Source organism: Delphinus delphis, chromosome 19 (assembly GCF_949987515.2).
Source record: "Delphinus delphis chromosome 19, mDelDel1.2, whole genome shotgun sequence".
In the NCBI taxonomy this organism is placed as follows: Eukaryota; Metazoa; Chordata; class Mammalia; order Artiodactyla; family Delphinidae; genus Delphinus; species Delphinus delphis.
This window is the reverse complement of record NC_082701.1, coordinates 24,215,030-24,225,987: the sequence shown is the minus strand read 5'-3', so window position 1 is coordinate 24,225,987 and position 10,958 is coordinate 24,215,030. Positions and strand designations below refer to the sequence as shown.

The 10,958-nt window shown below is 49.1% G+C and overlaps 1 protein-coding gene across 3 annotated transcripts; it reads left to right on the top strand.

Annotated features, from left to right (window-relative positions):
• The first annotated feature begins 812 nt into the window (after positions 1 to 812).
• On the top strand, positions 813 to 9,749 carry SLC35B1 (solute carrier family 35 member B1). 3 transcript variants are annotated; one of them, XM_059998445.1, is made up of 9 exons: positions 813 to 863; positions 1,939 to 2,042; positions 2,652 to 2,757; positions 3,050 to 3,080; positions 3,672 to 3,829; positions 5,175 to 5,301; positions 6,040 to 6,146; positions 6,314 to 6,467; positions 7,159 to 9,749. In XM_059998445.1, the coding sequence occupies exons 2-9, from the start codon at positions 2,011 to 2,013 to the stop codon at positions 7,209 to 7,211; spliced, it is 768 nt and encodes a 255-aa protein (XP_059854428.1). In that variant the 5' UTR covers positions 813 to 863; positions 1,939 to 2,010; the 3' UTR covers positions 7,212 to 9,749. The 3 variants fall into 3 exon arrangements, with proteins under 3 accessions (XP_059854428.1, XP_059854426.1, XP_069396244.1); XM_059998443.1 differs by lacking the exon at positions 813 to 863 and adding an exon at positions 912 to 1,253 and having other exon boundaries at positions 2,627 to 2,757; XM_069540143.1 differs by lacking the exon at positions 813 to 863 and adding an exon at positions 1,116 to 1,253.
• Positions 9,750 to 10,958: the final 1,209 nt, after the last annotated feature.

The window sequence follows — 10,958 nt, the reverse complement described above, 5'->3', positions numbered from 1 at the left end:
TCTACCCAAAGAGCAACCCAGAGTCCAGTGATTACGGGGGGGCTTGAGCCCGGTAGTGGCAAGCCTTGGGGTCAGTCCGGCCCTAGTTCTTGGTGTCAGCACGTGGAGGTCCAACACTGGGATGAGGGAGGGGCTCCAACAAGGAGCTCATCAATGCAGGAGGGTTTGCTCCCTTGTCGGTGAGTTGTAAGACCCTGAAGAAAATCCACTTCGGCAAGCTTCCATTTCCACCTTGAGGATGTGAGGAAATAAGGTTAGAGTTGAGAAAGAGTAATGACTAATAAATACCTTAAACTTGCACAGCACGCTTTACAGTTTATAAAACCGTTTCACAGCCTCAGCTCATTTGATCCTCAGAACAGTCAAGAGGCGACAAGGTGGCTATTATTAGTAATAATATAGACTAGGAAAACTGTAGCTCGGAATTTAGGTGACATGCGTAGGTTACCCTGCCTTTAAGTGACAGAGCTGAAACAAAAGCTCTGCCGCCCTTGGGAGCCTAGTGATGTGCCCTAGGAGGAGGACGGCTCCCCAAAAGCCAGGCCTTGAGCAACGCTCTTCTTGTAGAGGGGTTAGAGTCAGGGACGCTGGGCAGCAGCTAGAGGGCGCTAAGGCTGCATTGCGATTTCCGGGCGTTAGGACCCAGCAGAAGCCTGACAGCCGACCGGGAAAAAGACTCTTGGATTTGCCGGGCCGGCGCACTCCTCCTTCCCGCCCACCTGTCTGCCTTTGCACAGCGCAGCCAATTGGTCACCTCCACATCCTTATACGTCATCATTCCACGTCCACCTATCTCCTAGGCCATCCCGTCGAACTCCGGGTCTCAGTTGTCCTCGGAGTTGCCTGGTCGGAAAGTCTCGAGGGTAAGGCGTCACCCTCGGGACAGCGGGCTCCCCTGGCCACCAGGGACGAGATCAAGGCCCCAGGGTGGGTGTCCTTTACTTGGAAGCGGGTTCAGGGTTCTGAAGAGTTTCCCCTCGGCGGTCCTGAGCTGGCAGTTCTGGCGGTGGCTGCTGAGGCCCTGCCCAACGGCGGTCACATGCAGCTCCTATGAGGCCCCTGTCGCCGGTCGGCGATGTCCGGCTGGACTTGTCGCCGCCGCCGCTGCCGGCTGTGAGCGGGTCTCCGGTCGGGTCGTCCGGGCGTCTCATGGCCGCTAGCAGCTCCCTGGTGCCCGACCGGCTGCGCCTGCCGCTCTGCTTCCTCGGCGTCTTTGTCTGCTATTTCTACTATGGGATCCTGCAGGAAAAGATGTGAGCGGATCCCCCGGGTCGGAACGCAGACCTCCGCCCCCCTAACCAGTCCGCCTTGTCTCCCCAGCCTGTGGTCAGGTTCACGGTCCTCCCGCCCCTGGCCCCACTGTTCCCTTTTGCACCCCCACGCCGCCCCGCCCTCCCGGCATCCTGACCGCCTTTGCCGCTGAAACCTCCCCAGGTTTCCAAAACGTGAAAGTTGGTCTCTGGATTCTCGGGAGCTGGTTATTTTTCTTCCTTTGGTTGCTCTTTTTTCCTGTTGGTTCTAAGGAGCTAGGTTTCACAGGCTTAGGTTTCCATGACCTGTGCCGGCCCCTTTTGGGAACTCCCAGATGCTTGCAGGTAGCGGATTCCTTTGCCCTCGGCCCTGCTGCTATAGCCCAAATCCCTTCTTCTGCCTGGGATACCTCGTTTCACCAACTAATTTTTCACGTTTTCTCTTGCTCCATCCTGTACGGATATTTTTTTCCTTCGGCTACGGGATCAGCAGCCTGGAATGTCTAGTTTTTAGATGCCATAAAATCAGCTTCTGATGTCAATGAGCCCGGTGATCCTTACCAAACTCTCCCTACGTCTAGAGAGGCTTGAAAATTTCAAAGTGTTCAGTGGCTCTGGATTAGTAGGTAGATGGCACTGAGGGAAGTATACTAATTCCTCCCCTCTTTCTCATGCATTTCATTCTTAGAACAAGAGGAAAGTATGGGGAGGGAGCCAAGCAGGAGACGTTCACTTTTGCCTTAACTTTGGTCTTCATCCAATGCGTGATCAATGCCGTGTTTGCCAAGATCTGTGAGTACTTAGATAGTAATCTGTTGTGTGTCCCCTCCCCTTTGTATCCTAGGCATTAGGTCTAAGTCTCAGCACCCTCAGCCCCTTTAGTGCTTGCAACAGCCTCTCTGTTCGATTGAGAAAACTAGTGGCTTTGGAAAAGGGTGAAACCCCATTTCCTTAGATTAAATCAACTTGTCAGTCAGAAATGTGCAGGAAATGGGTCTTCTGTGTTCCAGATCCCCATGAGAATACTTAAAGCTTTTTCCTTTGTCCTTTTGATTTTCCTTTATGTGTCAGCTTCAAGCATGTTTTGAGCATTCTGTCTTTGTTCCCTGGGGGCTAGCAGCAGGGATAACTAGTCCCTTGAACTGAATGGACACCCTACCCCCACCCCTGCCCTCCATGAGGTCTTGTGTTAGGGTTAGGTGGGATTGGAGAGTTGGAGAATCTTCAGAGATTTCCCAGTCTAAGAGGACAGAAATAGTTTGTGCTTCTCATCTTATTTGACAGGCAAATTCCTTTCATGTGGCTTCAACTTTTGCTCAGTGGTCCATCCTAGGCCCACCAGCTTTCTCTTGTATGTTTCTTTTGTCTTCTCCCAGTGATCCAGTTTTTTGACACTGCCAGGGTGGATCGTACTCGGAGCTGGCTCTATGCTGCCTGTTCTGTCTCCTATCTGGGTGCCATGGTCTCCAGCAACTCAGCACTACAGTTTGTCAACTACCCAACTCAGGTGAAACCTTAGGGTGGAATGAGGGTTGGCTCAGAAGTTGCTTGAAAAGGATGAAAGATGCTTCCCTCTGGCCTGTGACTTAAATAAAAAGAGAGTGTGTTTGGGAAGTTAAGAGTGTGAAGAACCATAGATCTGAGGTTTAGTGGTGGTGGGCTGGCCGTGGTAGGGCTGCTTTCCGAGGCTGCAGTCTCTGGTGCAGGCCTCACACTTAACTCATCTTATCGTAGCACCTAGTACAGTACCTGGCACATCAAAGACGCTCAGAAATTATTTTTGCTGAATTTAATTTCAGGTCCTTGGTAAATCGTGCAAGCCCATCCCAGGTAAGCAGAAGAAGATGGTCGCCATCTTCCTTCCTCACTCTTCCTGCAGTGAGCTTGATCCTCCTCTGCTAGAGCTCTATGCCTCTGGGCTTTGTCATCTCACCATAGCTATCTCTCGGGTTCCCTCCATCCCTTCCCCCTGCCCATCCTTTATCACTTCCTGTGGTGTTGGGTGTTCATTAGCTGGTAATCCTCACTGAGAGCCAGAGGCTGACCTAACCTGCTTCACATAGTCAATCATTTTGGTGTCCCATGTGTTCACGTTGTCATTAGACACCCTAAATCCCATTTGATCATCAGTTTCCTTTTCCTCAACCTGTCACTCTTCCCTACTGCCCCTCCCCTGCCCTGTTCCTTCCTGGAACTTTCACCTTTGTTCTCTACCTCTTCCCTTCCTTATACTCTTTGCTCAACCTTGTTGCTCAGTCGTCTCTGTCTAGGTGCCAGCGTTGCACCCTCCTTTTGTCCTCTGTCGGCTTTCCTTCTCAGACATTCTTTTTTTCCCGTGAGTCTTTGGCTCCTAGAAGGAGAGTGTTGGGCTCGTCAATGCCTATGGGTGCCTGAATTTTCCACTCTGTTTCTTCCCTGTAGTCATGCTCCTTGGAGTGACCCTTTTGAAGAAGAAGTATCCAATGGCCAAGTACCTGTGTGTGTTGCTAATTGTGGCTGGAGTGGCCCTTTTCATGTACAAACCCAAGAAAGTAGTCGGGATAGAAGAACACACAGTTGGCTATGGAGAGCTGCTCCTGGTATGCAATTCTGTTGGGAAAGGAAGCCTTTTCCAGTAATCTTAACAGAGGAGTATCCCCACCTGTGCAGGCAGAAGGCCAGTTATATGTTTTGAGGGAGGTTGTGATGTTTCTTGCCCCACATTTCTGGTCTTTGTCTCTGGCTGCAAAGCCCTTGGCTCTGCTAAGGCCATAGTGGGGAGCCTAAAATATTTCACTGTGGGTCAGCTCTCCTTCTGGGGAAGGGATGACTCTGAGGCCTGTGTCTAAATGCTGGTGTGAGGTTCCAGAGACCTGAGAGCAAAGAGGAAAGGAGTAGTGTGTCTCTCACTGTGGCTTTCCAAGGAACATGGAAGCCAGGGTTAAAAATAATACTATAGGGCTTCCCTGGTGGCGCAGTGGTTGAGAATCCGCCTGCCAATGCAGGAGACACGGGTTCGAGCCCTGGTCTGGGAAGATCCCACATACTGCGGAGCAACTAAGCCCGTGCACAAACTACCGAGGCTGCGCTCTAGAGTCCGTGAGCCACAACTACTGAAGCCCGCGCGCCTAGAGCCCGTGCTCCACAACAAGAGAAACCACCACAATGAGAAGCCCGCACACTGCAACGAAGAGTAGTCCCTGCTCACCGCAACTAGAGAAAGCCCGTGCGCAGCAACGAAGACCCAATGCAGCCATAAATTAATTAATTAATTAATTAATTAATTAAAAAAATACTATAGTAGCTATTACTTACTAGGTGTTAGGCACTTTTCCAAGTGTTCTACGTGTAAACTAGTTAATTTTTACAACAATAACCTCATAACTTAGATAGCATTATCTCCATTTTACAGGTGAAGAAACTGAGGCAAAGAAAAGTTAAATCACTTGCCCATGGTCACATGGCTGTTAATTGGCAGAGTTAGTGGCTTACATTGCCCCGGAATCTAATCCAGGCAGTGTGACCACAGAATCCAGTCTCTGGAGCCCTATACTCCAAGCCAGGAGGCTAACATGCTGGGACTAGATTTCCTCTCTCCAGCTTTAGTGGAAGAATGAGTGTGGCTCACCATGAGCCGTTCTAGGCCCCTGCACGCCAGACTTCACGGCATTGTGTTGGGAAGTGGTAGGCTTCCTGCCCTGCTCTGATCACATTACATCCATGTGGCTCAGATCGCCTGTCGTTCTGAGTGCCTGAGGGGAGGAGGGAGCTCACGTGGTCTCTCCCATCCTCCACCTGTGGACAAATGGCAGCATTTTGTTCTGAGGACTCTGTCTTAAGGCAGCGGCTTTTCTGAGGGGTCTCAGAAAGGTGAGAGTTCTGTGTCCTGCGTTAGGGAGGGTCCCGGTGGCCTTCTCACTGCAGGCTGTACTCTTTCTTTCCCAGCTCTTGTCTCTCACCCTGGATGGGCTGACCGGCGTTTCCCAGGACCACATGCGGGCTCACTACCAAACAGGCTCCAACCACATGATGCTGAACATCAACCTTTGGTCGACATTGCTGCTGGGAGCCGGTAAGGAGCAGTTCTGCTATTCTTTCTACGTATCAGCAGAGGGCAGACTGCCCTCATCCACATAATCTCTAGCTCTGGTGCCAGTTGCTAACTTTGCCCATCAGTTCTCAGATGCCTTTATGTCCAGGCCCCTGAGAAGCCTTGGAGAAACCTTCACCAGTTGGCTCTACTTGCTACTTGTTAGTGGCACAATCGGGTAGACCTGTGCCAGGTATCATGGGAGGACACACAGTAGTAAAATGCTGGGGTGCCCTGGGAACTTGCCCTCTTCTGAGGGAGATGAGACACTGGTATGTGGTGAATACTGAATATTGTTCAAACATGGATGTATTTGCTTTTAAATCAGTGCTTCCTAACTTTTTTCAAATCTGGGCGCACACAGGGAGTATTTTTCATACAACACACTAGGGTTAACAGAGGAGGCTTCTGATGGCTGGAATCGAGCAGTGCTTGGGGCTGCCTTGAGCTCGGGATGTGTGGATCAGTATCTTCACAGCATCTGAGGTTTGCTGCGTTCAATCACTTTGGCAGAAGTAACTCATTAACTTCCAAGTATTTCCCAGAAGAGTCTTTAGTTAGTTTCTCTTATCAGAAAAATAGGAGATGCCTGATGGGACAATACAAACTCACTCCATATGTTTTTCCATGGCCTCCTTCAGAGTGCTTTAGCAGGCCTCTGCAGGGGTGTGAATACGGGCACACAAGATGCACCGTTCATCTTTTGACGTTTCTTCCTAGGAATCCTGTTCACTGGGGAGCTCTGGGAGTTCTTGAGCTTTGCCGAAAGATACCCTGCCATCATCTATAACATCCTGCTCTTTGGCCTGACTAGTGCCCTGGGCCAGGTGAGTGCCTTGATGGAGGATGGCTTGGCTTCCCCAAAAGAGACTGGCCTGGCTGCGAGAAGAGGGGTGGCAAGATTAGCCGTGATGTCCTGTTACAGACTTTAGACCTCTTGGCAGATAGATAGCCAAGAACCAGCCTGACCTAGTCTTTCCCTGTCTTTCTCTAGAGCTTCATCTTCATGACAGTGGTGTATTTTGGTCCCCTGACCTGCTCCATCATCACCACAACTCGAAAGTTCTTCACCATTTTGGCCTCTGTGATCCTCTTCGCCAACCCCATCAGCCCCATGCAGTGGGTGGGCACTGTGCTTGTGTTCTTGGGTAAGTTCCGTCCAGAGCGGGCAGCTCTGGACCACACAAAGGGACAGTGACAGAGCGTTATTCTTTTTCCTTAATATTTACTTGTATATTTGTGAAATTCATTAGGTTACTTTAGAGAAAATTTTTTAAAAGAGAAAAGGAAGCATTACCTCTACTCTAGCTTTCCTAAGGAACATTTCATTTGAGTGATTTCTTTCCAGTGATTCTGCTTTCCCCAGATACTGAGCAGGGTAAAATTATTATACTTATTCCCTACTCATTTATGCTGCTGTGGGTAAGCTGAGAGACCTAGCTTAGAAGTTTGATTCTTAAATTTCTTTCAGTCTTGCTGTATTATTATTTTTTTTTTGGCCGCACCACACGCAGCATGCGGGATCTTAGTTCCCCAAGCCGGGATCGAACCTGTGCCCCCTGCGGTGGAAGCGTGGAGTCTTAACCTCTGGACTGCCAGGGAAGTCCCTGCTGTATTTCAAATATACATGTAATTACCAGTATCTTGGTGATTTTTTTTCATTTGATACCAATCTCTTTTCTCTGAGGAGCTTTTATAAAACCAATGTTTGAAAACTAGTTTTATTTAAAGCTCCAATTTTGGAGAACCAAGGCTCACCCCCACCCCCCCCCACCCCCAAATCATTTGTAGGCTTCATTTCTCCCCATAAAGTTAAGCCCGTGTTCTCTCTCTCTATAGGTCTTGGTCTCGATGCCAAGTTTGGGAAAGGAGCCAAGAAGACATCCCACTAAGAAGAGAGAGACTACCTCCACTCCAAGAATATTTTAAGTTATTTTCTCGAACAGTGACATCTTTTGGGAAAATGGACACAATAGAGATAAAGGACTAGGTCTCAGTCGGCTATTTTGTTATTTTTTTTTTTAAGGAAGCAAAATCACGTACTCTAAAAACAGCATTTGGATTTTAACAAGACAGAGTGCCTGTTTCTGTTTTTGATGGCCAGGAGCACAGCCTCGCACAAGTAAAGAAAGAAAGAGGGGGAAGAGGCAGAGCTTGGTGCTCATGGCCCAGGCTGCTCCCTCGTGGGTGTGGTTAACCTGGCTGGGTGGCCAGTTCCCCCAAGAGCTGCTGTGCTTGTGGCTTCTGTTCCCACAGGCCAAGGTCTAAATATCAGGACAGGTAACTGTCAGAGCCAGAGGATGTAAAAATCACTTTCTCTCTTAAAGCTCTGGTGGGCAAATATTTCTTAAAAAACTACAGATATATTCTCCCCTTGAGAAACTTCTCTCAAGGTTGAGCTAAAATGAGCCCAGAGCCTCAGAGTCTGCTGTGTGTTCACATTTCCCCAGTGCGTCCCCTTCAGCCAAAGCTCAACCAAGTCCAGAGCGGAGACCCAGTGTGTATGTCATGAACAGCTTTGGAAGGTCTGATTCCCTTTCTCCACCTCCGCGTCTGTTCTTGGTTCTCTCGGTCCCCTCCTGGGAAGGCTGGATTAATCCTTCCTATTCCCCTGCCCCCTTCAGCTGCTAAAACATTGCAGTCCTCCGCCATCCTGGCTGTGCCCTGGTGTCCCCATGCCAACTCCTGCCTGTTGAAAGGGATGCTGGTGGAAGGCACGGTGGCTGAGTCCTGGCATAGAGCCGCCGTTGTCGAATTTTCTGTGTGGCAGTGGGAGGGGAAGGCGGAGCATGGAGCAGAGCCACCTGCCCAGTGCTGCCTTCAGAGTTGGAAGTCGAAATCCTCCGTGGACCAAACTTTACACATGAAAGTGCATTTCCACCAGCTGCAACTTTCGCTCCATCTGTTCAGCAGCCCCAGCCCCTTGGCTCTCCAGATGGGAGCCCAGCCTCCTTCCTGCGCGGCTGCCTTCCCACCCCCCGCCCAGCCTTTCAAGACCTGCCTCACTTGCACTCATCTCACTCTCTAGGGGCCCGAGTTCACTGTAGCTCTGCCCCCAAAGGCCCCCTCTCATCTTGAACTCCTCCTTGAGAGAAGAGGTTTTAAATACAACTGGCTGAACTTCCTTCTTTTCTCCACCCCTTTGTTTTCTCTGTTTCTCATCCTGAAAGTTGCATCAATTAGCTCCTTCCCTACTGGACTGATAGTTCTTCCAAACTGTCTTCTGTGGATTGGTTAGGTGGTGAGACCACGTTACCAGGGCCAGGGGCCTATAAGCAGTCCTCACCTGGGCCTGTTGTTTTATCCAGAGACGTGTTCCCAGCTATCAGGCCAGTCCCCTCCACCTCTACCCCCTGCCATCCCCAACCAGGGGTCTCAGACGTGCCTCATACCAGTCACCAAGAGCAAGAAGGATTTCCAACAGCTCAGCCTGGCTCTCACCTGATACTAGAGCAAGCCTGTCCTAGGTGAGCCAGGAGCCCAGGTCTGGTATATTCATTCAGTCCTGTGTCTATTCATCTAACCCTTCCTTCAGTGTGACATGTCCTGTGAACATGTTGTGAGTTCAAAGTTGAGTAGACCAGTACTTACCCTCTAGGGTGTTCACAGTCTAATAGGGAGACGGGTAGAAAAATCACTGCATCTCAGAAATGCAGAGCTAACAACGAAGGAAGGTGTCTGGGCAAGGTGAGGCTTGAGCTGGAGAGAGAACGTAAAGATGAAAGGAAGTGGAAAGGCAGCTTTGGCTCTACCGCCAAGTGCGAAATGGGGTTTTAAACTGCCTGCTTCTCCCTGTGCTCCTGCTTCAACTCAGTTCAAGTGAGAGCACAGGAGCAGGTGAGTGGCTCTACAGGGAGGCGTCATTTCAGCTCAATTGCAAGATATTTTAAAATGTTGTGTGAGCTGCCAGCTCGTTCGGGGTGGCGTACTCACCTACAGGATCACAGGAACTGAGAGTGCCAAGTCAGACTCGGCGTTGGTAACACTCTGCTAGGTTATAATGGTACCGATAAACGTGAAATACCAGGCAAGTTCAAACAGAAGTACTGTTGATCACTAACCCTGGGCAGCCTGATGTCTCAGGTTTCTAAGCATCAAAGGACTTTCATCTGCAGTTAATTCTCAGCTATGTGTATAAGGGAGGGCACCGGACACACATTTCCCCAAGCACTGTGTTTTTCTTTTGGGGTGTACTGTACTTAATGTCTATTTTGGTCAAACTATCTGGCTTACTTCCTTAGGTGTTTGTGCTCAGGTTCATGGTAGAGTGGTTTTTCCATTTCCTGTACATCTCTTAGCCTAGGGCAAGGGGAGCGATGCACAAATGTGATTTGGGGTAAAACTATAGGGAAGGCTATTCTGCAATTAATCATTATAAGGAAGAAAAATTATATGTTGTTGTTCAAAGGACTTAAAGACAGGAATTAAACATTCACTGTGTATAATCTCTAAAGTGAGTTCTTTAGGATTGGATGATGTGTTTTCTCACAGCCCTGTAACACCCCTGTGAAGAGGACTGAGCAGGCATCTGCACCTTTTATAAATGGAAAAACAAGTTAGGGAAGGGGGCAACTTGCAGTAGGTCCCTGGGTGTGTCCCAGAGAGATTAACTAGAACTCAAGATTCCGCGAGTTCTAGTTGCATCTTGGACCTATGCCCTTGGAGGGGGAGAAGCCAACCTCCTCAGGAGGCCCATTGCCTCTGCCGTCTGGTCCCACTTGTCGGTGGAACAGTTTGCACACTTTCTGAGTGGTGCTGGTCACTCTCCCCAGATGTCCTGGCAGAGAAAGTGTCCTGGGTCTCTGCGGGATCATTCAGCCCTTCCCACTGAAAACACACCAGCTGTCTTTAGGAACAGCAATCTCATATTTATTGAGCTCCTTCTTTCCCAAAGCTCTTTTAGTTCATGGCATTTTATCCTTACAACACTCCTGGGGAGAGCTTAGGCCAAAAGCAAGTCTCCCCATATTCGGAACAGGGAGCCCAAAGTCCACCAAAGTGCATCGGCTGAAGGTCACACGACTCCGTGGCAGGGCAGGGCCCAGAGTGAGCCTCCACTTAGCACATGTCAGAGGTCAGCAAGCTAAGCCTAAGGCACTGGTTTCCGGCTGTTTGGATTTCCTGATCCAGTAGAATTTTCAAATAATTTGGGGGGCTGATATAAGTATGCTGGCTTTTTATATTTTCAAGTAAGGACTTAAAAAAAAATCTAATATCATTATGACTTACAAAAGGACACTTTAAGTCCAAAAATTTTAGGAAAGGCTATCCACCTCGGAATAAAGAATCCTTCTTCCAAAGAAATGATAGTTGGAAATCATACCACTATATAGGTAATAAGAAAAATTGATTAACTGCAGAAAATGGTCAACATAAAATGTCATCCTATGCTAATATATTGTAGGCATATCACTATGATTGCTGGCTTGAAACGCCTTGGTCAATTTGGGGCTTGTATTCCATGATTCAGTCTACTGAAGCTGAATGTCGCATAAGCATATGCTGACAAAGATGGAAGCAGCAGGCGATGAGGTTTTACATCATTTAGAACATTCTGAGAGAGTCTAAACCAACATCTGCCTGACCTTCTGCCTTCCCTCTGCAGGGTCAAGAGGAGAGCAGGCTCTAAGGGCTGCGGG